Consider the following 24,887-nt stretch of genomic DNA (forward strand, 5'->3'; position numbering starts at 1 on the left):
TATGAAAACATTAAATAAATAAATAAGTCTAGAAACTCTTTCATTTACGAGCATTTTTTAAATATAAATATAAGAAGTCTCAATATTGAAATAGAAAAATTGTTTTTGAAGTAAGCTTTTTTAAACTTAAAATAACTATTATTTTTAAAACTAATAATTTTATCTAAAACTAAGGTTAACGATATTTTTTTATTTTTTGAAAAATTATATTGAAACTTTGAGATAAAAAGTACAAATTTTAGGATTATTTTTATTAATTCACCATTAAAAGTGAACTTAAAAACGCTAAAATGTTATTTTAACCTAAATAATAATATCCGATGATTCGGATCGGTCCGTACACTGTAGGACCACTTTTATGGATATTCCCGCGTCAATCGTTTCTCAAAAGGCGGACTCAAATTTTAATCTCTCACTTTACCTGGAAGCAACTGTAATCGCGCTCTCCAAGAAGATCGTTCCAATTCTTTGTTCGCGCGGTTCCTCAAATCGAATCAGCTATCTCTATCTTGTAATTCCACTGCTACCTCATCATAGTCGTAAAGGTCAGTAACACTATATGAAACTGTGAGCGACGATTTGCTCATCTCTGATTCCATTTCAGGAGTAGCATAATCAAATTTCTTGGTTCCGTTGCGGTTCTCATCTCCATAATGTCCTTTGTCTATCGCGTTATACATTTTATATCTGCTCTCCTGTTGAATTGGTACTCTGCACGAGCTAATTGAAGGTTGATATTAGGCGATTCTTTGCAGTCTCACGTAGAAATTTAGTATTAAGGCTGCTTGCATCTGATATATATATATATATATATATCAATATAGTTGGATTTATTAATCTTTTTAGTCTGTGTTCTGATATAATTATGCAACGGTTTTTACATTCATTTGATTCGGTATTAAAAATAGCGTTAATCGATTCTCAGACTACGGGAAGTAGAATAAACAAGAGAAGCGATTAAATATGGTGTATGCCATTTCAAAAGGGATTCCGCATGAGGCAGGTACAGTTTTTGGCTAAATTACAACAGTATTCTAGCTGGAACTATTCATTTATTACATTTTGACGTGTGCTGTTCTGATTCAGTAGCACACACATTTCACTTTTATCTGCATCTGCACAGAACTTGTTTCTGTTTATACGCATTCCAGACAACTTTTTACTGAAGCTTTAAATTCTTCTTGAGCATTTTACACTGAAAGAAAAGATGAGAATGAAAGGAAAAATTACATAATGGAGTATGGATTCCAAATTATGGTATCGTGTGCATTCGAGGTTAGAGATTATGTGGGTTTCGTAGAAAGTGGAATACTTGAGGATGATGGAAAAGCTTAGAAAATTACAGTCACATACTCGCAAGATAAACTTGCATTGGATCAGGGGAGTGCCCGCCATTTTAGTAAAGTGGTAGCCATTAGAAAAAAAGGGATGCATTCGAGGGATACGTGGACTGCATCGTTTTTTACGATAAATGCCTGTTTCAAGATTTGCAATATCCCATTGTCAACCTTTTTCTGTGATTCAGATGGCAGGCATGGCTACTACTCATGCACCATTAACATATTCACTCCTAATCATATTTCCTATGGAATTAGTATCCCTTTTTAACTTGATTTTTTGAGGAAACTTTCAGATTCTTTGCTTGATCTAGTGGGAAGTAAAAGTTGAATGTGCGTTGTTGTGAAGATTGATAAATTAAATTAGTCTTCCGTAAATACATTTCTTTCTATTAGCTTGGATTATACTGCGTGTGAATAAGCTTCGTGGCTTGGCTGACTTGGTGAACATTTTACAACACATCAAACGATATCTTAACAACGGCCAGTTATAGAATCGTCTCAATATATTTCTCCAGGAATTCTAGGACATAATTTTCTCGTTAAAAGAACATTTATTCTAATGTACGAGTTGAAAGGAGAAGATCACTGAGGATAGGATTCAGACCTGGAATGATTTCGTAGAGGAGATATTCAGCAAGTAGGATATTGCCTCTGGTGGTCCGCCATTATATCCAACGTTCTTGTAGAGGGGTATTTGTACTTGACCAGCTTCGATTTGGTTGACATCTCGCACCAGTAACTCATAGAGCCTTCTTACTTCCTCCGCTGTTTTCCCACCACCAACAGCCCTCGCCACGTTCTCAAAGCGGTCTGGTGTGTCCTGGTCATAGAAGGCTAATGCCTCCTCAAATTTCTTGTTTTCCCTTATTGTCCAGGATGAGTAAAAGCCATGTGCCGTCGTGCGAGAGCTTGAGGCCATTATTTTCAGTTAGTTTGGGACAGAGAATGGGGGGTATGGACGTTGGGATATGGCAGAGAAGCTTAGGGAAAAGAAGAAGCTGAGGGATGGTAAGAGAATTATTGTCCTTTGCTTCTTATATACCGGAGGTGGAGTGTTTGTGTAGTGGGATCGGTGCAAGTTGACGAATAATATTTAAGGCTAAAAGATATGATTCGTTTTGTTGAGCAGAGGGTAGTGAGAGTGTCAAGGGGACTGGCTGTAGTGAAATCCTTTGGAAAAGCCTCTTTTCTTTTCATTTAAGTATCTCCAGAAGGTAGAATTTTCTGGAAAATTTACAGCCTGGTGGAGGATTAGATCCAATTCTTAGCCCATCTCGACATTTAAATGTGCCCATAATAAAAGTTTCAAATCACCTTTGAATTTTTAAAAAATGCTTTTGAAATTTACTTTTTCTATTGTTATTTTTTTTAGTAGGACGTGAGAGGGATATAAATCTTTGACCTCTTGATTAAGACAGGTTCTATGTTATTTGAGTCACTTCAACCGTTACTTTAGCAAAAGTCGTGTCTCAAGCTAGCTTTGTACTTTCACTTGGATTTGGATGATATTCTATATCATGTACCCATGTTCGTTCGTACATGTATAACTGTCGTGTTTCATGTTCTATTCTAGTCTTTCAAAATTGGACTTCACTCAACTCTTTAAACTTTAATGCACTCAACTCTGCTGAATGCATTCGTAGGGAGTTTATGTGGTGTGATCTCAGGATTTTGGAGCATAGATAAATGAACTCTGCTGAATCCGAATTGGACGAAGAATTAGATAATACAGATTTTGGAGCATAATTTAGATTTACTACCCTTCATCGCAGATTCATAATTGTTGCCTCATTACTCAATTCAATGTCTAAACCAAGCTACTTCCCAAAATAATATATACAATTGGAAAATTTTGGAGCGAGTTGTTGAGTAATGGTGTCTGTCATTCACAAGCTGGCTTGGTATCAAAGCTACTAAGGCAGATTGCAAACGCTTGGAAAGCTGAGAGAGGGTAGCGATAATCCATCGTGAAAATATCCTTCCCAATCTTCCCAAACTGCAGAATCACTTTTTCTTGTTCAGCTGCAGACACATTCTCACTCGTCTCTGCAGCAACCAGCTGGAAGTTCTTCACAGATGCAACCGTGACGCGCCCTTTGAAATTCAGGCACCAACACTGCAGCTGCTCGTGCCATCTTGGAGCTTTGTTCTTCAATACCAACGGTGCTGTCGATTCATGAGGCTCGGGGGACGACTCCCATATCGGCTTCTTTCCTTTGCAACTCGACGTAGATGAATCATGTTCATCGATGCAGTCTTTAAACTCTGTTGGAGTCGGGGCAGTGCCACCCTCCTCCACAGCTGCAACAGGTATTGAATGCATTGTGCACCTCATTCTCCTCGGCCCTCTGGTGCGGAGGACATTCAGCTCGTAGCTTACGGCAGCGACTTTATAGTTGGTTGGAGTTTTACTTGGAGAAACCTGTTTCAAATGAATTCTTCGTTTTGATCTACTAGTTCGCAATTTTGGGTCATGTGGAGGCTGACTGTCATAAATCGAAAACTTGGTCCCCAGAAAATTTGACCTGATCCATCATCAACTTTCATGTCAGTTCATTAATTAAAAACAAAGCAACCACCCTGCAACCAACGTAACTGTGGCGGCCATAGCTTACCTCAATTTTCCGATGAAATTGTTGCTTGCTCGAGAGAAGTCGTCTGGAAGTAATGATACAATGAAATCAGTACTCATTGCTCGTCGGATTCTTTTCGCAGTTAGCAGCAGTTTACTTAAGTTACCAGACAGAGCTATAAATAAACAAAAAAAAAAAGCTGATTAGATATATAACATATATCATGGAAAGGAAAAACCGAAAGGAGTGAATAACTACCCCCATTTGATAACTGCTACTTCTAGGTGGGAGTTTCTTTTCTTTTTTTTTTTCTAAAAAAAATCTATTCTCTAGATACAAGAATTTTACTAAAAGGACGCATAATCTCAATAGAAAAGAAAAGAAAAGAAAAGAAAAAAAGGAAATTACCAGGGCTTAGGCCGAGATAGAGCCGAAACGTTGAAGTTGCCCTTTCTCTTTTAATGAAGCACTGGATTGGCGTTTCTCTTGGTCCCGGCTATTATATTAGGTCAAAAACAAAGAAGAATAGATTCAGATTTAAAGCCCTGGTTGTTAGGGAGCTCAAAATCTGCCTTGAAATGACGAAGGATGAACTAAAATACCTGCATCAGGGAAATTGGGAAGGTGATCCACCCACACTGTTCGGGAGTCCTCACGACTTCCTTTGTAATCATCCGCCATGACCTGCAAACTGAAGCACAGGCAACAACATGCCGGCGAGAAGGCCAAGTGGTCTCACTCGCTTCCACTCGTTGAATTATGTCCAATAGAAGCTCGGGCGGCAAATTCGCCCACCGGCTCTGTTCAATCGGAACCGGAGAAGATGACGAAGGCTGCTCAGGGACAATATGCGACTTCCCGAGATGACGCACTTGAACTCCCTCCCTCACTTTTCTCGATGAATTCCCACTGCCTTCTCGTATTTCACTCTGCTCGCTAATTATGCCTCTCATAGGCATCGTCATAGCAGTATTCGCCTCACTACACAAAGACGCCATTGAGATTAAAAACTTCGATTCAAATCTCAGATAAACTCAACGGAAAACGGCAACAAATACGCATGATACATTCAAATCATCAATTCTACATGAGAAGCCTCGTTGATATAACAGATTCAACATGTAAAATAAACAGAAACACTCATCAAACGACACGGAAGTAAAATCCGAATGACTCCAATCGCGTTCCTCACATTTCTAATTCATTCCGAAACTGAAAAAAGAAACGATTCGATGAAGAAACAAAGAGGCAAAGAGATGAAGACACGTACCGCAAAAACGAGAACAGGCAGCGGAGAAAGCCGCGAGAGAAACAAATATCCAAGAGATCCTGTGAATCTCGGAAGATTTTGATGGATTGAATTCCCGTTTTAAATCGAATAGGCAGCAATGTCTCGGAAGTTGCAGACGGCTTTTGAAGGAAGAGAGAGTGAGTGGGAGAGAGAGAGAGAGAGAGCGAAGAGGCTAAGATTTGAAACAAAAAAGTTGGCCAAAATTTCTTTTAAAGCCTCTGTGATTCCGCAATTTCTTTTAAAGCCTCTGTGATTCCGCAACACAAGGTCGTCTCCTCCGTCGTCACCGCGTCGCCGTTGCCGCCTCCGTCACGGCGAGTGCCAGGGTCACCAACAGAGCTCTTCGATTTTCGTTCCTGCGAATCTCAAATCCTCATCGTCATTTTATTAAACATTTTTTTAACCAACCCGTTCCAAGGTTCTCGTCCATTAAACTCGTGGGTCAATTCTCCTCTGTGCTCGCTCACTCTAAAATATCCGTGTTCCCTATTTCACTTGCTGATGTAACATTCTAATTGGAGTAAAGAGGTGAGGTCCACGTTTACCTACGGTAGTCTCTCCGTAGGAAGTCTGATGCACGTTCTTTGTAATTACATACCATGCCCCGGGCTCACGTGAAGTTGCATTATTAAAATAATATATTGCACAAATGGGTCAGAAACATATTTTCGAATCATAAAATGAATAATATTTTAATAAATTTATAATATAATATTAAGAAGCAGACAAGTGAAATATACTCTTTAAAATATCGGTCTTAAAGTAGTGAATTTAGAATTTTGAAATTATAATGTGTCTTTCACATCGATTTAAGGGTTAAGAATATTAAATTTTAATTTATTAAATCAAAAAAAGGTCTAATATTCTTTTCTCTAAGTTTGAATTTTATTTACAACACCTCCCTATTTTAGAACACATTTCCAATTAATTTTACACTTAAATTATATATTTCATACCAACCTTAATAATTTTTAAACTTCAGATGTTATCCATTTTTTTAAGAGTAGATATTTAAACATTTAATTTTGTATTGAATAGACACCTAACAATTTTTTTATTATTAAAATAATAAATATATTATATAATTTGAAATGTTTTATTTAATAAACTCTAAATTTTTCATAAATTTAATTACAATAACATATTATTAGGGAAGAATTTTATAATTGAAAATAACAAAAGAATGTCGAAGCTCGTTAGAACATGTTTGGTACTACTTATTTAGCAGTTTTTGCCTACACTCTCACATCTCACGTCTACATCCATGTCCATACATAGCCTTTTAATTTATATTTTTTTTTTCATTTAAATTGAGAATTTTAAAGATTTTTTTTAATTAATGGATGAATTAGCAAAATTTAAATGAAAGATACCAATTGCAATCATTTTCTAATTTTAGAGTCTATTTTTAAAAAAATTATAGTGTAAAAGGACGAAAATGGAGAATTATAAAAATGGTGTTAATAGTTACATCAATGCGTTGAATTATTGGGTCCCACTCCACTGTTGATTAAACGCCACTCAGTTCCGGTTCGTGTTCAATGAACCCATGGATTCGTTTAATGCAATCATTGACCATGCTTGATTCACACGTGTATTACTTTCCCATACTTAATTCATTAATATTTACCCATATTTAAAACAATTAATAATTACACCACTTTTATTATAAAAACTAGGTTTGATTTGAAATAATTATATATTAAGTGGTTTTTTTAGTTTTTTAAATACTTATAATAAATAAATCATGCTAAAAAGAACTTGGATTAATTTGACGGAACAATTTTTCATCCTCACGGATTGAATTTAATTAGAATAATATTGAAATATATATTTAAAAAAAAAACCCATAAATATTTTTCAAAATTAAATAAGAAAAAAGAAAAGGTTAAAAAAGGAAAAGAAGGGGGAGATTTGAGTTGAAAATTGATAAATGAGAAAATAGACAAAGTACGTGAAATGTGGCAAAGGGAGCCACAATTGCACGTGCAGGCCAGTGCTTACTGTACGCCACGTCAGATTAATTTCACGACTATTATTATTGTTATTTTATTACTACTCTTCTTATTAATAATAATGATGTTAGTTTTTAACCGACGTGAGACTGAGCCGGCCGGTCTAGTGCATGCCAGCTTGATTTTATCAGGATCCACGAGGCTCCTCGACCGTGTGGTCCCCACGTAAGAGATTTTTAATCTAATTTTAGAAAGATTATAATATTCATAATTCCTAAATTTATCCAAATACCCTTGATTTTTTCTTAAATTTTCAAAATAGTAAATAATTAAAAAAAATAAAAGCTATGAAGAACTTAGAAAGAAGGCCGAGGGAAAGAAGCCATATTTGAGGTGGAGGGTTTGGTGGGTGTCGATGTTGTGTATGGGTTTAGAAGGTGAACCAAACAAACACACAGCTCCAAGCGAATACAAAAAATAAAAATAAAAAATAAGGATATATTATGATAATCCGACATTAAATATATTTTCATGCACCATAAAAAGATATGACGTCACAAAATCAAAATGGAAGCAGCCATTTTCCTTCTGTCCTCTCCCTTTTAACCTATAATGTATAGTAATTTAATATATTTATTTATTAATTTATTAATTCGTGACCGTTTTAGGCCAACCCGATTCTCTCGGCTTCTTCTTGTATGATTTGAATTGGGCTGGGCCCATTATTTCCTTTCCACTTTCAGTCCCCTTGGCCCACCCATTATAGATTTCCTTCCATCCTTTTATCATTGTCGCCATTCACCGATTCAATTGCTCAATCTAATGGAACTAATTATTTAACATAGCTGTCCTAATGTGACTATTTTTTCACAATTTATGTTCAATTATTCACATTTTTATAATATTTTCATAATTAAATCATTACCACTAATTGATTATTTATATATATCATATTATTAAGTATAATGATATCGAGACTTTTATTGACTCTAAAAATATCAAAATTGAAAATATAAATAAATTGGGTTGTTTATATGATTGTATGAGAAGTATAACTTTAAATTACTAATTTTTAAACTAATTTATTAATAATTTAATTGATTTTTAATAAGAGCAATAGCTATGTAAAATTGAGGAATAAAGTACATTTAATTAATTATTTATCTAACATCAATTACAAAATTATTTAGAAAATGAGTCAACTAAGCACGCATCAAACATGGGCTTGGCCCACATTGATCGGTCCAGAATCCATCAACAGATCCACAATATGGGCCCAAAACAACGAATTGGGCCTGTTTCGCCCATGGGCTTCAAAATTAAAGCAGCACGGAACCCTGATGAATCAGGTAAACGTGTATTTAGATAAGCAATGACCAAAGTCAGGAAGCTTCCATTTCTTAGTTTCAGGTTAGTCAACGCCAAAAACCCACCAAACCGGCGCAGAAATCTGTGGGCTCTAAGAAAAAAATCCGGATTTTTAAATTTAATAAACTAAACACCGACGAAACCTATCGTTGTCAACCAATTAACATTAAAAAAAATAATTATTTAAAAAAAAGTTTTAGATAAGATCGGAGCCAAGAGATAAAGACACACTGCTAGCTAGACGCCAATTTTGTGTATTCATATATATATATATATATATATATATATTTGTTCGTAATAACAAACCATATCAGATTATCAGCAATTTCAAGAGAGAAAAGAAAAGCTTGCATTTTGAGAGATGGGTTCTTTAATGGCGGGTTGGGATTCTCCGGCGAGTGACCCAGAAGAAGGTAAAGCTAGTTTAATTTCTATTTTAGTTTTTTTTTTTTTTTTAATTTAAATGAAATTATTAATTGTAATTATTTTCAGTGAGTCACCGGAGGAACAAGTCATTGACGAAGGAAGAGATTGAAGCCTTTTGGAAGACGAAGAAACAGTTGCATGAAGAACATCTTAGAGCCATTTTGAGTCCGTTTCAGAGCTGTGAGGTACGGTCTGGTTAAGTCAACTGTGTTTCTGACTTTTTATGTTGTAATTTTGAGTTTATTTATTTATTTATTTATTTTTGGCAGGAAATTAAGAAGGTGGAATTTGGTGGAAATAATCTTCAGCGATCAAGCTCTGTGCCTCCATTTAATACGAGGAAGGGTTTATTGGACATGGAGTCTGAAGCTAGCTTAGACAACAAGCCCAAGAAAAATGGCTGGTAATTTATTTATTTATTTAGTTAATTGATTTCCATTTTTAGCTAATTATTATTTTAGATTAAATAAGTGTTTTTATTTTTTATTTTTCAATATGATAATTGGAATGTTTGAAGATGAGGGTTTATGACAAAAACTTGCGGTTTTATCAGGTGGAGAAGAAGTAACTGGGCATTTCTAAACGAACCGCCTGTGATTGAAGGATCTGGCAACAGCTACGTCTCGCAGTTCCACGTGGCCAATGTTGCGGCTTCCAGACTTGGTCGTGGTGGAGTCGGTGCTTGAAAAACCCGGTCGGATTTGTACGTGTTCCGATAATGTAAAGAAAAAATAAGTAGAGTAATTATATTAGAATTCTTCTGAATTCGAGTGGTCAGTTTATAATTTTTTTTTAATTTTTTAAATCATTTTATGACGTGGAAGGATTGTGTAAAAATATTAGACATTTTATATATACAGTCTCATATTGAGATAATGTGTGTTTATTTTCCTAATAATATCTCACATATAAATTTTAAATTAATGGATGTAAAATGTTTTTAATAATTAATTTACCCGACATGAGGTAGATTAGGTGTATTAGTGACACGCCTGAGAAGGAAAGAAAGGGGCCCGATTCCATGCAATAATTAAAAATATTAAAACATAAGCATTACCAAACATTATAAAATAATTAATAATATTATATTAAATAAACATTTGTGGGGCCCACCAATAAGAAGGCCATGCGTATTTTCTGGAAGGTACTGGTCAGTGGCAGTAGGTGCGTGCCTACGTCATGAGAAAAGACAGGATAGGGTACCCTAATAATAATATCAATGCTTTCTAAAAGTAAAACATATCTGTTCTGCCATATATGAGATATATATTTCTCAGAAAATATATTTAAATATAATTAGAGAAATTCTTTCAGTTGGGCCTTTGGGCCCATTCAACGTCCAGACTGCCTGATTGCCAGTTATGGGCTCGGCCCTACAAATTGCGTTACAAGGCCCATGTAAACGATTTTTGTTCCCCCTTCTTTCTTTCCCGACAAAATGTAGACGCTAACTTAAGGGAGAGGGAAACCATGCTTAGGCAGCTACGCTTTTCAAGATCGCCACAATTTTATAATCATAATTATGAGCATAAAAGAATAATACGCACTTTTTATCGTCTTGGAAACATGGAATTTAACGACAGTTCAAAATGGTATCATTTTGTTTAGGGTATTTTATTAATCTCTATTTTTACACAATTGTCTCTCATTTTGACGAGTATACTGATAATGTAGATTAATTTGATGTCAATTGTAAACACGAACCATCGTCTTGTTATACCCTCTCTCGAAAGTGTGTAGAAAAGCAAGGAGAGAAGAAGAAGAAATTATTGTGACTCAAATTGGAGTACACGAAAGAGAGAGAAAGATGAGGCAGGATTTTGGTCTCCAATGATAAAAAAGCAGTGTGGTGCTCAAAGTTGGCACATGATTGGCTACTCGAATCCCAATGAAAGCGTTCCATCCAAATCTAACTGCATGGCTGCAAAATTATGGTCAAATAAACAATTCAACATCATACTCAATTACTCATACCCTTTAAAAATTTTAAAATTAAGTCTCATTACCTCTTTATTTCATAATTTCTTTTGTTTCTAGATATTGTCAAGAGAGAGGTGGTAGATATCCTCGTTAGTACACTGTTTGGTCTGATATTATTTGAAACAGTCCACGAACACAACTCTCCACAATGGTATAAGCATAAGCTCTCATAGTTTTGTTTTGAGCTTCCTCAAAAGGGCTTAATCGTATTTTTTGTTTATAAACCCACGATTATTCCTTAAATTAGCAGATGTGAGACTTTTATCATTCAACACTAATAAATATTGACCCGTCAATCTCACATTCTAAAATGTATTTAATAAATAGATTTTTATATCCTTATAAAAAATGATTTGGAATCTCAAAAGGCCTAAGAATGAAACGATGATTAAGGGAGGCGGGTAGTGTCAAAAGGAAATGAGGGACACAAAAGCTGAAACGGGCACAGCCATGCCGATGCCCATTCCCACCAACCACTGCCGCTCTGCTTTTATTGATTGCTTTAAATTTACACATTGGGAGAGGCAGAAGCCCCCATTATTAAATCAATTCATAGGCGCGTGACCCCGTACCTTATTTTTTAAAATTCAAGCCGAGGTCAAAGGGTGTTGCCCTTGCCCGACCCCATGCCTGACCCCCTCGCCCCTACCCTACTCTCCAGTCACTTTATCAAAGATTCACAAATGTGGATTATTTTTTTTCTCAATTTACTTGATTTTTAAAATTTAACTTAATTTTTTAAAAATAAATAAAGCAAAATTGCTTTGTTTGATAGCTATTTATTTTTTATTTTTAAAATAATAAGGTATAACCATAACGCATAATTTATTTATTTATTTGTGGGTAAAAAAAAATTATCATGGTTATTTTTAAAGTAATAAGCTTAAAACTAACACATTTCAAATTGAAAAGCTTATTCCCTGTGATTCAACTGTAATAATTTATTTCGCTCTTTTTTTAATTTTAGTATTTTAAATTCATTGCAGTTCTCTTTTTTTTTTTAAAAAAAAAAAAATCTTTTTATATTATATTATATTCACTTTTGGAGCCAAAAATTAATTTATATTTAATTATCGATTTGAACGTTAAGGAGGCAAAAAAAAAAAAAAAAAAAAAAAAAAAAAAAAAAAAAAAAAAAAAAAGTTGGTGATAATTGAACCAATGGATCATTGACAACTATTATTAACAGTGAAGAGGCCCAGTGGGCCCATTTATTTCCCAACGGTTCCATCGATAGGTCATCTTCTCAGTTGATCTCTCACATTTTAGAGGGAGACATAGATTCGGATTATTGATTACAACTTAAACTTCTTACCCGTCTATATCGCATACGGTTGATTTAAATAATTACAACAATTCATAAATAATCGATAGGTTTATATTCATATTATATTAAAAAGTCTGAAATCAATATCTAAAGTCATTTCAAACGTGCGGTTGCATGCCAAATTAATTTAAACTATCTTATTTTTAAATGCATTTGTTAATAATAATAATTATTATTATTTAATTGTTGTGCAGTTTCACTTTTCCGAATTAATTTCAACTATGCACGTCACCGGTTAGTAAATGTATTCACATCCACGTTATTACTGGTTATATAAAATAAACAAAAATACGTGAATGCGGCTGTTTTGGCAATTAAATTGCAGTAAATTTAAATCGTTATTACAGTTACAGCCCAGTCAAAGACTCTAAGGTAAAACTTTAGGTAATAAAATAAAGGGGGAAAGAAGGTATATACGGCTTGCAAGCAACTGTAAAAGGGTAGTTTTAGTTAATTTAAAATCTCAATGTTCCATCCTAAATCCACGAAACACTTATATACAAAAAGCAAAAGATTTCATTTAATTTACCCGTTTTATTTATTTATATTTTTAGACGAATTAATAAATCTTAAATTTAGTAAGAATAATTCATCCAACAAAATACTAAATAATCATATTAATTTAACCTTATGCAATAAATTAATTTTAAACTGTAGAAATAAACTATTTAAAGTAATTTGAACTCTATCTTGCTTATTAAATTTAGTTATTTAATTTTAAAATATTGAAATCATTTTTAAAAAATAAATTGATTTAATTAATTTGCACTTGAATATGTTGTTTTTAAATATTTTTGTGCACACTTGAATGCACAGTGGTAACAAAAGCAAATTGACACGAAAACTAATTTGTGATACGACGTCGTTTGGTAGATTTTTGACAGCTATAGATGAGTTGGTGGTAAGAACAGTAAATTTGTCACTTTTCCCAAAAGGTTCGAAAGTCACGAGCGTAATTACAATCCTGCCATTGTGTGTTTTTGATATGCGCGATTTGCAACACGTTCAACAAGAACAAACATCCACGGTGAGTCCTGACAGTAGAAAAGCCAATTAAATTCCACATATGACGGAAAGTGACTTCGGCCTATCTCCGTCGCCGACCGCCTTCTCCGGACAGTTTGCCGGCCACCGATCGTGACTCAACCGCTTCCATTGTTTAGTCAGCAAGTATGTGGCCTCTTCACCGTCAGACTGCATTTCATTTCGCCCTCTTTCTTGGCAACTTCTTTCACTCGCTTTCTTCATTATCTCTTCTTTGACTCTGTAAACTATTTTGCAGAGAACGACCGGGGAGAAGAAAATAAACAACAGAGAAATCTAATCGAACCTAGAAACTGTCTCTTCCATGGAGTATCGAACTTCGTCGACTGTCTACAAGAAATATTCAAATGCTCGCAGTTTCAACGATAGATCGACGTACGATGGCGTTTTTTCTGCTCCGTCGAAGCACGGGGCTCCGGTTTTCTCGGCTCGAGTCGAGGACTACAGAGAGATTTTTGGCGGTTCGCGAGTTTCCTCGATTCCGATTCTTGATGTTCCGGCGGTGAGCGACAAGAAGTTTCCGGTAGATGTTCGTAGCTCGAAGGTTGAATACTCGAAGATTTTTGGCGGTTTCGATGAGTTAAATTTCGCCGTGCCTTATGAGGAACTTCTGGCCGAAGCAAACAAAGCAAATTCGTTTTCTAAGGAAACTCGGTAAGCTACTGTTTTCTTAATATGCAGGCTATTTTGAAACTGTAGAAATTCATTGTTAGCGGAGCGATTTCCATTTAATAAGCTGTTTCTCTTTCTCCTTTTTTAATCTGTTAATTTCTTTTCCGAAATATCCTCCAATGTTCTCGCGTATCGCACAATTCATTTCCCTATTTTGTTGAGGGAGTTGGTAGAGTGAAATTTATTTATGTAGAGTTAAGCCTATCTCGTGAAAATGGAGAATTAAAACGGACGTTTGTTGGATCAGACTATATTTGGTGTTTAAAGTTCGAATGAATTGATTTGGAATTCTTGATACGACCACAATGGATCGCTGATATAAAGGCATCCACTTAGCGAGCCTCTTGCCTTTTTGCATTTCATCCCTTACATAGGCATGAGTGCTGTCAATTTCATCTTCACGTTCTGGTGGCGATTCCTTTGATTGGAGTAATTTTTGTTGGTCGTTTTGATATCTTCTCTTTCTGTTGCTCTCACTTCTGAGTACAAGAGGAAACAAACCGTAAGGAACAATGAACATGGTGATTTTATTTGTGTTAGTGAACTTTGTACATTGTTGCTATATCGTAGGACTTCAGCTGGAAGAGGATCCGCAGCAACAGAAAATTCTTCTCAGTATGAAAAGGAGAATAATTTTTCCACGCGTGAAGCATCATCTCTTCCATTTGATAGAATGGAGAAGTTCAGCGTGTCATATCAAAAGATCAACCAAGGAAGCAAAAGTTATGCGACAGAGACAGCTCATGTAGCTCTTCCCCAGGCCATTCCAGGTTTTTCATGTTTAATTGATGAACAATCTCCTGTGCAGATGTGTGTAACTGATATGCCAACATCCGAAAAATTGAAGGATATTCACCCAGAAAAAGTTGGGAATGAAGTGGAAAATAAGCCAGAACTTCCAATTTCTGGTGACAGTGAACAGACGTTTAGATCAAATAATCCTACTAATCGTCAAAACAGAACTGGCTGGTTTAGATCAGATTCAGCTGATAAGTTATTCAATGGATATGAGGTGGATCAAGGGGTACACAAACCTGAAACTCCACTGAAACATAATTTTCTGCCTAAATTTGGTAGAAGTGATGCATTTTCAGGAAAAACAACTGGTTTAAATTCTGAAACTTTTGAACACTCTAAAGATTCTTATGACGTTTCTTCACCTTCATATTTTGGGGAGGAAGTTGAGGTGAATCCAGTTGCTGCTGCCTCAGTTGCAGCTTTGAGAAAAGCAATTGATGCTGCTCAGGAAAGTATAAAAATTGCCAAGGAGTCGATGGAAAGAAAGAAAGCTGCCAAACTTCAAAAGCATAAAAAAACAAGATCTTCTAGGATCCTAAATCCTGAAGAGAGAAAGGAGGTAAGCACACGCCAAGAGAAGGTGGCTGGTAAAACCAATGGAAAAATGGATCCTTCAGAGGAAGAAATTGCTGATAGCAGGGAGGATAAATCACCTGCAGAATGTCCTATCACTCAAAGAGCGGTGAGGGAAAATTTAAATGCCATAGAACCAAATTATGTGGAATTGAAGTCAACAAAAGTTGATTGTAGGGAGGAAGAAGCAAAAGAATTAGATGCAACAGAACAATTTTATGAACCTAGGCATTTTGATGAAGATGAGGCAAAAAGACTGGAACCTCGAAAGGAGGACAATACAAATAGATATGGATGGCAAGGAAACATTGGATCAAAGGAAACATCTGAGAATCCTGGAGAATATGGTGATAACTTGGTAATAGTCGATAAGACTAAGGAGCCTGAGGAAAATGGCATAAACTTAAGTGTAGTCAAAGGCATTCTTATGAGCAAACTAAAATCAGTTCTAGGTGTTATTGGGAAGGAAGAAGATAAAATAACACGTCGCCAAGACCAGCTAGAAGCTGAAATGAAAGCTGAGGCATCCATAGAACATGAAAAGTGTGTGGAATTGCCGGAAGAACTTCAAGTAACAGAAGATCACGAGGAGTTCTCAATCTGGGAGATGGGGGTAAATAAGGACAGGGAGACCCAAGTTAAGGCTCATCAATGGGTAGTGGAGAAAGATAGACCTATCTGCCAACAAGAAGAAAAAGAGGGAGAAACAAATGCCTTCCAAATTGAAAATGATGTTGAAAAGATATTAGATAAATCTAACGAAGAGGAAGGATTTATAAATTGTAACAATGTCTTCCATGATGGCGAAGAAGCTCAAGACATGCTAGAAGATGTTGAATCAAAAGGAAATGAAGAACTTCAAGAAAACAAACGGGATGATGAGATGATTGAAGGGCTTCCTTTTCATTTGCGCAATAATGAGATTGGACATCATGTTCAAAGACAAATAAACATTGGTGAATGTGCAGTACACGAGAACATCGTACAAGCAACGCCAGACAATCTGAATACTGAGAATAAAATTGAACTAGAAGATGGTTTAAGTAAGCAGGATGAATGTGATAACCTCTCAGAAGATCAGGATGCTAATAATTTCATAGCTAGTATGGAAGGGGTAGAAGTGATTACCGACCAGCCTGAATATCGGGATATTGATAATTCAATGGAGTTAGCTAATATTGCCTTGGAAGTTGTGAATAATGAACCTGAGGCAATTACTGAGGAGGGTGACGTGGAGGAGAGATTGCCTTTTAAATTGTTTTCTATGGCAGAGGATGCACTTAAACGTAGAGTCAAAATGGAAAATTCAAATGCAAGCCCCATTTCAATCCAAAGTGGGTTAGATTTTGGTCTAATCGATTTGAAATTAGAGCAAATGCAACATGATGCATCTGTGAACTGGTCCTCAATCTTTTGCAGTTTGGAAAATGCTGAAGGTATGGCTTCTGAACTTAGAGGAATTGAGAGAAATATGGAGAAAATTGAAGTTTCAATTATTGAAGAAAATGATGACGATTCAAATGAAGAAGAGATACCTAGTAATGTAAATAATACTGAAGCAGGTAACCAACCTAGCATAAAGATAGATGACAACAAAATCAGTGAAGAGGTAGTGGAGAAAACCGCAAATACAGGAGCAACTGAGAACCATCAAGCAACCATCGAAGTAGAAGAAAGTGAAACTTTTTATGTTTTGAAAAATGAAATGCAGTTGGAATTTGATGAGAACAATATTAGAACCAGTAGTCAATCTGGCATGATTGACATGGACTCGGAAATAGTTCATGACATCAAAACATGTGAAACTCGAGGAGAAAGTGAGGATAGTTATCGAGTAATTATGACAGAGGATGAAATGGAAGCTAGTGACACGTCTGACAAAGAGCTGGAATACGCAGTTCACTTGGAAACTTCGGAGGAAGCTGATTCGCCTGGAAGTTCAGGAAGAAAAGAAAATTTAGAAAATACAGAACAGGAGATTAGTACTGGCCAGAAGGTAACAGAAAACGAGAATCATCGAACAACCCCAACAATGGGTGAAATAGAAATTAATGCTGACATGCAGAGAGAAGCAGGGATTGAATCCAAATTCGACAATGAGACAGAAGCTCATGGTTTGCCTCAACCTAAAGAGGAGTTGGCTGAGAACTCAACAAATCAAAGTATCTTAGAAAATGGGGAGAATCATCAAGCGCCCCAATTAATGCAGGAGGAGAAGGTCTTCCATGAGAAATTTGAGAAAGATGCTGAAGTGATAAAGGATCGGCTGAGAAAAATTGATGAAGCAAAAGGAAAGGAAAGAGAGAGGGAGAGATTAGCTGTAGAAAGAGCAATTCGTGAGGCTCGTGAAAGAGCATTTGCAGAAGCCCGAGAGAGGGCTGCTGCCGAGAGAGCTTCTGCTGACACTCGTCGAAGAGTAATGGCCGAGCCACGTGAACGCCCAAGGAAGGCTTCCATTGAGGCAAATCCTAAGCCTTCTGCCGAAAAGCATTCAAAGGAAGCCAAATTAAAAGCTCAACGTGCTGCCGTTGAAATGGCTACTGCTGAGGCAAGAGAGCGTGCTTTAGAAAAAGCTATGTCCGAAAAGGCTATTTCCGAGGCGAGAAATCTGGCTGACAAGATTGTTGCCGAAAAACTAAATGGTGCAGCTGGAGTTAGTAAAGTAAAGAAGAGCTTTTCATTTAATGTGAGTACTTTTATTTTTTATCCTCCTCTCCATGTTTTTTATTGTCCATGAAACAATTGAAGGGGCACATGATTGTGATTAACATCGAAAAGCACTTACATTCAGGACTCTCAACCAAAAGGCCAATGTTCTTCCAGCAATTTCAGGCATGCGAATTCATTCAACCTTGGAGGTGAGTTATGTGCTTTAAGTACTTTCTGGCCAAACTGCTTAAAGATTTAGCTATTATCAGTATGAAAACTTGATAAATGGAGGGATCATTATTTTGTTCCGGTGACTGTTATCCGTGGTTTCTGAACAACTTGTCACTCGATATATAGGTCCCGACGCGTCAGAGAGAGAGGTGGGATCTGCTGGGGAATCTGCACAGAGAAGTAAAGCCAGGTTGGAGAGGCATCAACGAACGGTTGAGCGTGTGGTATGTTCTGTTCAAACTGTGAACTATCCAGAATTTGATTGCAGATGGCCACATTTTATTCAATTTTTCTGTTCCATTTCAGGCGAATGCTCTTGCAGAGAAGAATATTCGTGACATTCTCGGACAGAGAGAACAGGAAGAGAGAAATGTAATTTACACGTCTTAACAGTTTGGAGGAGTAAGTTAGTATTTTATGAGATAGGTCGTCTAACAGTGCCCATATCTTCTGTTTGTAACAGAGACTAGCAGAAGGTCTAGATGCTGAAGTTAAACGGTGGTCAAGTGGGAAGGAGGGAAATCTGCGTGCATTGCTTTCAACTCTACAATATGTAAGCTAAAATTGAGCGCCCTATTGTTATTCTCTGATTTTGATGTTATGATCAGAACCTAACTGCTTATTATGTTGACAGATCCTCGGGCCCGACAGTGGGTGGCAGCCAGTCCCTCTAACAGATATTATCACGACAGCTGCTGTCAAGAAAGCTTACCGTAGGGCAACTCTTTCGGTCCACCCTGACAAATTGCAGCAACGGGGTGCAAGCATTCCACAAAAGTACGTATGCGAGAAGGTTTTTGATCTTTTGAAGGTATGTGCTAAATTTATTACTTGAATGAACCTATATTGGTATTTGGGTTATGTTTGTTATTTTTTAAATTAGGAATTTGGTAAAAATTATTGAGCTACAAGTAAGAATTACGAACATGGAACATGCTTGAAAGTGATTTTGGAACATGCTTGAAAGTGATTTTGTTACGATGAAGATTACTTTCTTCGTGCCCTTTTTAGTGATTTTTTTGGTCATTCTAAAATCACTTTGGAACGAACATGTTCTAATGGTTACCAGCCCCAAAAGCCCTTACAATTTAAATCCAGTCTTTTAGGTGATCATTTAGTCTATTTTTGAGACTTGTAATTTAAATCCAGTCTTTTAGGTGATCATTTAGTCTATGGCCCTTACAATTTAAATCCAGTCTTTTAGGTGATCATTTAGTCTATTTTTGAGACTTGCAATTTAAATCCAGTCTTTTAGGTGATCATTTAGTCTATTTTTGAGACCATTATTTCTGAGTTTAAGCGATTCTAAATCATAATAGGTTTTAAAATAAATTCACAGCGGGAGTCTATTTTATTTAGATTTGCAATTGAGTTCAAAAGTTGCTAACTCCAAATCTGTAATCAACAGGCTGCTTGGAACAAGTTCAACATGGAGGAACGATTATAACGCAGTCGATCAACCTAGATTTCCTTATAATTGCATGAGCATTATCATGTTTGTAACCATTGCATATCATTTTATGGTAGTTATGATGGGAAAAGCCACACAATTCTTTCGATCTGTCATCGAGAGACCTTTTGGTCACAAAAACCAATATTGGAAGTGTAAGTTGACTGTCAATCTTATATATATATATATATATATATATATATATATATATATATAATTATATCTGATCATTTTAGTTCAACAAATGTGGATAATCAAAATTATAACCTTATTTATCTGTCAATTATTGTATACTATTGCTAACGTGACCAATTGTTAAAAAGATGCCGCACCTTATATTTTACACATAACCTATGTAAACTACTAGACCATTTCTCTTTTAAAAAAAGGATTAATTATTAAATATACGATCAAACTAGACGAGAATTGCAAAACGGAGCTCGCGGCTATGACAAACACTAGCTGCAAAAGTTAAAACTGTACTGCAAAAAGTAGGTTCCAGTTTGCAAAAACAAGACAGTACAAAAAATGGTAGAGAATCATAAGTTAGCTAACCTCAGCCATACTATTATTGAAACATGCATTGGCATTTTCCATTAAGTGGTGGACACAATCATAAGCCAAGAACATGAAGCATTATAGCATTCTGTGCGTGCATTCGGTTCTCAGCTTGTGGAAAGACAATGGAGTTGGGAGCCTCAATTACCCCATCTGTCACCTCTACGCCTCTCTCTGCTGGTAGGCAATGCATGAAATAAGCCTTTGAACCTGCTAAATTCATGAGCTCTTCGTTAACCTGTATCAATAACGCAAACAATGTCATTGCAGCTCTGATGAGGTATACCACATGCATCCCAAAGATCAAAAAATAACTACGACCAGTGCTCTCCATTGTTTTTGTCAAATGATTAGTCTTGCATATGGTCCCTAAGTGTCACAGAACACATCACAGTTTCAATATAGGAGTGGAAGAAGAACCACGACATGAGTAGTTATCTAATCCTTCTCGTAACCTAAGCTAAGTTCCCCGGAATCGGACATTATACCATTACAATTCATTGGGGAAGTTTTCATCATTGAATCCGAGAGATCACAAATGCAGAGGGAGGACAACCTGGAGTAATTAACTATGGGATGTTTGGAAGGGGAAGGTTCGAGTTTGGATGGGTCCGGGAAGGCATATACTTGGCCAGAGAGTTTGTTGTGCAACAAACATCGGAATGAAACTACAGTTTTTCAGCACAAACCAACCATTTGGTATTCAGCACAGAAAAAGTGTAGACAACAGGCTATTTCTAAACTTTCCATCCCAAGTAATAGCATGAAAGATCAAGCTCAGATAATTCAATAACAAGCCGGACCATCAGAGAGTGTCGATCTTCAATAACAATTTTTTTTAGTAACATCTTCATCGACAAAATTAATTAGCTCGAAGTGCATTCATTAGAAAGAAAATGCTTCAACAAGTACCTGGAAGCCTTGAAACGCTTTACGCCGATATTCAGCCTCCTCTTTTTGTCCCATACTTGCCCAGACATCTGAATACACAACATCAGCGCCTTTCACTGCTTCCTTGGGATCATGGGAAATCTCAATCTTGCTAATTCCAGCCTGCCGGGCTTTTTCAACTGTGTTCTTATCCGGCTCAAAACCTTTAGGACAGGCACAAACAAAGTGGAGAGGCACAACTGATGCCAACAACAACCACGAGTGCGCCATGTTATTTCCATCTCCAACATACACAACCTAAATTTTCATCATCATCCGCTCAATTCATTTGAGACATATAACGGAAGTATATTTTATTTCTACTATAACGAAACACAAATGAGGAAAACCAAACCTTAGTTCCTTCTAACTTGCCAATGTGTTCAATCATAGTGAGTGCATCAGCCATTACTTGACAAGGATGGTTGTAATCCGTCAGGCCATTTATTACAGGCACGGTTGCATATTTTGCTAAATCAAGAATATCCTGCAACAAAATGATAGTATGACGACCAGTAGAGAGACATCCGAACTATTAATCATTGCAACGGATTAATGAAACAGAAGAAATCACAGTCCACAAGTATATGGCAAGATTGCTTACATTCCAGTTAACTTGAAATTCGACACCTTTTCCCTTATTTCTTAGGATAGCTAGGAGTACTTGGCCTTCAATTTGCTATTGATTTTCCCAAATAGAAACCCACCAAAGAGAAAAGAAGTTTAAATATAAGACTACTTCCTCCTCACACGTCCATCCCATGGTGGAGCCATTTCTAGCTGTGTTCGGTATTTTACCAATGATAGTTTTAGCATGCCTACGTGAATAGATACACATCACAGTAAACTTGTGTCTAAATGACTGTAGTTTTGTATATAAAATGATGCTAACAGGCCAATGGTTCCCACCTTAATGTTCCACAATCCAGACAACATTGTAAACAGGTGACTTCATCCCAACAGATACATAAACTTCACTCAATCATAGATGAATAATTCAAAATAGCTATCTATCAGAAAAGAAATGTCAAGAAAACTTCAATTCCTTTGATTATTGTATCAAGTAAAAGCTGAAATAATAACTAGTACGGGTCTGCTGCGAAGAAGATTTAAGCAGTTGTTACAAATGCTTCACAATGTTTTTGTTATTTAGAAAAACTCAGTCAAAAGGTTATTTACAAGAAATATAAGGTAATAAAAGAAACATCATCAAGCCATATTTAGCTAGAAAAAGGTTTTCACAAGCCACCATCAATAGCCGAAATCTCAACCACCCTTATTTTGCTTCATTAAATCTCAGATTATGTTGTCACTTGGAACTAAGAAGGTAATAAATTGGCCCTCATACCTGATGACCAAAAACACGGGCCATGATGACATCATTATATCGAGACAGAACACGAGCAATATCCCTAGTTTCCTCTCTTTTTCCCATTTGGATAGTGTCGGGCCCTAAATATATGGCATGCCCCCCTAGTAAAAAGAAACCAGTCTCAAATGAAACTCTGGTTCTCATGGATGGTTTTGCAAATATCATAGCCATTGTCTTCCCTTCAAATGGGAGAAATGTCCTATCTCCAGATTTCAATTGCGCCTTAACTTCAATTGCACGGTCTAAGATCTTCATGAGGGTGGATTTATCAAAATCACTGAGGTGAAGGAAATCCTTCTTCTCTGCTTTCACTGATAAACAATACAAAAAAGAATAGTCAGACAACTAAAAGCATACACCAGTCGATTCATTGAATTGCTTGCATTTCCAATAACTTGTTCCCTGAGAAAGTGGACGGAAAAAGCACTATAGTCTGTTCTCAAGCCAGTGAGACAGCCATCGCATATCGCCAATGCCAGCGTCAAAAATCAGTTGGTTCAAGTTCAAGAGTAATTTATTCACGTCTCGCATTTACCAGAGCACCATCCAAACAGATAGATACCATGCACACAGAAAGGCGTATACACCGTCTGATAAGTACGACTTATCCAACTTCACGAACCACATAATAACAGCGATAGAGCAATATAAATATCACCAACACTCACAGTCCATAAGCCCTAACTTCTAAGTCATAGCAAGAACCGTAATAACCTTTGTCGAAATGAAAATTATAGGAATAATATCGCAAACAAGAAGTTAAATCGGAGACATACATACACCTTTTGATACAACCGGAGAAGGGGAAGTTGCAGAGGTTTGGCAAGTGATTGAAGGAAAACGAGCAGGAAACCTAGCCGAAGAAGCGACAGAAAATCCTGAAAGGCCGCCGGAAAATTTCACCGATCGCCGAAAACTCCTACTGGAGTAGAAGTGAGTCGGGAGGGCGCTTTTCTCCGATTGAACAATGGAGTGAGAGCAAATCGCTGCCATTGCTGTTGACGAAATGGTGGATTATCGGAAGTTTCGCTAAGCAATCAATTCCACTTGAACGAGCAATGCAAGAATTCGAATCCGTCAATGTCGTTCGCCTCGATTGATTTGGTTCTCACACTCTTCACTTTTCCAAGGTATTCAACCTTTTTCTACAGAAATGTATATCGCTTTCAAAAATTTGTCCGCGAACTCCAAGAAATGACCTTTCTCTATGCTTCATTCATGTTTGTGTTTATGGCTTTTCGGCTTCGGAATCAACAAAGTGAGCATAGTCACTGGTTACATCAAAAATAAAAATAAATAATAATAACATTTCTCAAGAACAAAACAAACTAAAAAAAGACACACTTTTCGATTTATTTTGTTTTTTAGAGTATAAAATAATTAATAAAAAGTTGCTATTTTATTTTGTTTTATTTTTTACTCGGATTTATTCTTGATAATACAATATTATTTAATTTGTTTTAACATGATAGTTCCCAACCAATTACTAATAACTAGCGACTAATTTCAAACATATAATATTAAAACTTTAAATTTATCGTACGTGTGAAAAAAAAGCACAAGAGAGAACAATACTATATCAATTTAGCTCATCTCGATGTTCATATGACCAAAAGATAAATATATATATATATATCATTATATAATTAAAAATCATGGTTAAAAATCAAATACCTAACATAATAATGCATAAAAATTAGAGGTATTTATTATTATTAGGCGAGATATACCGTTTTAAATTATCACGAATCAAATATGAATCACACAAATAAATATTTATTAAAATCGTTGAAAAAAACAATTGCTCTCGCCCGACCCGACCCGGATCTGCAATAAAGAACGGGCAACCGGTCTCCGGCTGAATGTAATCGGTCCCGATTTGAGCGGTGAAAGCCGATTCACCCATATTTATTACCCTTTTGTTCTCCCATTTTAATAATTTAATAATCCTCAGATTATGATGTTTTAATTTTTTTTTATTTATTGTACAAAATCGGCTACGATTTTATTTATCATTCTCTTTTCGTACCATACAATCAATCGCACAAATCCCTCTCAGCCACAAATGTAATATTGCCACGTGTATGGCTGCCTTTTTTCTGAAAAATAATCTTTTTCTCATTAAAATAAATAATTTACAATATTACATTTTAAATAAAATAAAATGCTCACTCCCACACTCTATTACCTAACCCAATGATATATACATATATTAAAAAAAAAAATCATGAATTGAAATTAAGTTTAACGTAATATTTTTCTTTTTAGTCCAAATAAGGAAATAATAAATAAATAAAAACCACTATTTTAAAAATAAGATCAAATTCACTTAAACTCTTATTAAATTTAA

The 24,887-nt window shown here is 35.9% G+C and overlaps 5 protein-coding genes and 1 long non-coding RNA gene across 7 annotated transcripts; 3 read left to right on the forward strand and 3 right to left on the reverse strand.

Moving 5' to 3' along the window:
- Positions 1-429: 429 nt before the first annotated feature.
- Positions 430-1,186, forward strand: LOC111480892. The gene is made up of 2 exons (XR_002717946.1): positions 430-545; positions 926-1,186. It is a non-coding gene; the product is annotated as an uncharacterized LOC111480892 (long non-coding RNA).
- On the reverse strand, positions 953-2,485 carry LOC111480891 (protein RADIALIS-like 4). The gene is made up of 2 exons (XM_023126111.1): positions 1,945-2,485; positions 953-1,195 (listed from the first exon to the last, which is right to left on the reverse strand). The coding sequence occupies exons 1-2, from the start codon at positions 2,257-2,259 to the stop codon at positions 1,160-1,162; spliced, it is 351 nt and encodes a 116-aa protein (XP_022981879.1). The 5' UTR covers positions 2,260-2,485; the 3' UTR covers positions 953-1,159.
- A 533-nt stretch (positions 2,486-3,018) lies between these two features.
- Positions 3,019-5,419, reverse strand: LOC111481005 (tubby-like F-box protein 5). The gene is made up of 5 exons (XM_023126268.1): positions 5,184-5,419; positions 4,516-4,894; positions 4,322-4,409; positions 3,956-4,088; positions 3,019-3,865 (listed from the first exon to the last, which is right to left on the reverse strand). The coding sequence occupies exons 2-5, from the start codon at positions 4,876-4,878 to the stop codon at positions 3,223-3,225; spliced, it is 1,227 nt and encodes a 408-aa protein (XP_022982036.1). The 5' UTR covers positions 4,879-4,894; positions 5,184-5,419; the 3' UTR covers positions 3,019-3,222.
- Positions 5,420-8,807: 3,388 nt separating this feature from the next.
- LOC111481065 lies at positions 8,808-9,688 on the forward strand. Its single transcript, XM_023126372.1, has 4 exons — positions 8,808-8,940; positions 9,020-9,138; positions 9,223-9,356; positions 9,507-9,688. The coding sequence occupies exons 1-4, from the start codon at positions 8,889-8,891 to the stop codon at positions 9,637-9,639; spliced, it is 438 nt and encodes a 145-aa protein (XP_022982140.1). The 5' UTR covers positions 8,808-8,888; the 3' UTR covers positions 9,640-9,688.
- Positions 9,689-13,257: 3,569 nt separating this feature from the next.
- Positions 13,258-19,860, forward strand: LOC111480489 (auxilin-like protein 1). The gene is made up of 9 exons (XM_023125559.1): positions 13,258-13,430; positions 13,543-13,958; positions 14,547-18,033; positions 18,139-18,205; positions 18,354-18,451; positions 18,534-18,599; positions 18,691-18,780; positions 18,862-19,038; positions 19,636-19,860. Exons 2-9 carry the CDS (start codon positions 13,609-13,611, stop codon positions 19,672-19,674), a joined length of 4,374 nt encoding a protein of 1,457 aa, XP_022981327.1. The 5' UTR covers positions 13,258-13,430; positions 13,543-13,608; the 3' UTR covers positions 19,675-19,860.
- A 264-nt stretch (positions 19,861-20,124) lies between these two features.
- On the reverse strand, positions 20,125-23,807 carry LOC111480972 (ornithine carbamoyltransferase, chloroplastic-like). 2 transcript variants are annotated; one of them, XM_023126218.1, is made up of 5 exons: positions 23,320-23,807; positions 22,514-22,848; positions 21,521-21,652; positions 21,148-21,423; positions 20,125-20,473 (listed from the first exon to the last, which is right to left on the reverse strand). In XM_023126218.1, exons 1-5 carry the CDS (start codon positions 23,528-23,530, stop codon positions 20,291-20,293), a joined length of 1,137 nt encoding a protein of 378 aa, XP_022981986.1. In that variant the 5' UTR covers positions 23,531-23,807; the 3' UTR covers positions 20,125-20,290. The 2 variants fall into 2 exon arrangements, with proteins under 2 accessions (XP_022981986.1, XP_022981985.1); XM_023126217.1 differs by having other exon boundaries at positions 23,314-23,807.
- Positions 23,808-24,887: the final 1,080 nt, after the last annotated feature.

This window comes from Cucurbita maxima, unplaced genomic scaffold, assembly GCF_002738345.1.
Source record: "Cucurbita maxima cultivar Rimu unplaced genomic scaffold, Cmax_1.0 Cma_Scf00006, whole genome shotgun sequence".
NCBI lineage: Eukaryota > Viridiplantae > Streptophyta > Magnoliopsida > Cucurbitales > Cucurbitaceae > Cucurbita > Cucurbita maxima.

Excerpts from the sequence above, each read along its gene's own strand:
- LOC111480489 (XM_023125559.1), top strand. The coding sequence starts at position 13,609 with ATGGAGTATCGAACTTCGTCGACTGTCTACAAGAAATATTCAAATGCT. Across the intron at positions 18,034-18,138 it reads AGAAGAGCTTTTCATTTAAT|GACTCTCAACCAAAAGGCCA; the intron begins GTGAGTACTTTT and ends ACTTACATTCAG. Across the intron at positions 18,600-18,690 it reads GAGAACAGGAAGAGAGAAAT|AGACTAGCAGAAGGTCTAGA; the intron begins GTAATTTACACG and ends TGTTTGTAACAG.
- LOC111480891 (XM_023126111.1), bottom strand. The coding sequence starts at position 2,259 with ATGGCCTCAAGCTCTCGCACGACGGCACATGGCTTTTACTCATCCTGG. Across the intron at positions 1,196-1,944 it reads CCTCTACGAAATCATTCCAG|TGTAAAATGCTCAAGAAGAA; the intron begins GTCTGAATCCTA and ends CTTTTCTTTCAG.
- LOC111481005 (XM_023126268.1), bottom strand. The coding sequence starts at position 4,878 with ATGACGATGCCTATGAGAGGCATAATTAGCGAGCAGAGTGAAATACGA. Across the intron at positions 4,410-4,515 it reads TCCCAATTTCCCTGATGCAG|CCGGGACCAAGAGAAACGCC; the intron begins GTATTTTAGTTC and ends CTAATATAATAG. Across the intron at positions 3,866-3,955 it reads AATTTCATCGGAAAATTGAG|GTCAAATTTTCTGGGGACCA; the intron begins GTAAGCTATGGC and ends ATGATGGATCAG.
- LOC111480972 (XM_023126217.1), bottom strand. The coding sequence starts at position 23,530 with ATGGCAGCGATTTGCTCTCACTCCATTGTTCAATCGGAGAAAAGCGCC. Across the intron at positions 21,424-21,520 it reads GCAAGTTAGAAGGAACTAAG|GTTGTGTATGTTGGAGATGG; the intron begins GTTTGGTTTTCC and ends ATGAAAATTTAG. Across the intron at positions 20,474-21,147 it reads AAGCGTTTCAAGGCTTCCAG|GTTAACGAAGAGCTCATGAA; the intron begins GTACTTGTTGAA and ends TTATTGATACAG.
- LOC111481065 (XM_023126372.1), top strand. The coding sequence starts at position 8,889 with ATGGGTTCTTTAATGGCGGGTTGGGATTCTCCGGCGAGTGACCCAGAA. Across the intron at positions 9,139-9,222 it reads GTCCGTTTCAGAGCTGTGAG|GAAATTAAGAAGGTGGAATT; the intron begins GTACGGTCTGGT and ends TATTTTTGGCAG. Across the intron at positions 9,357-9,506 it reads AAGCCCAAGAAAAATGGCTG|GTGGAGAAGAAGTAACTGGG; the intron begins GTAATTTATTTA and ends CGGTTTTATCAG.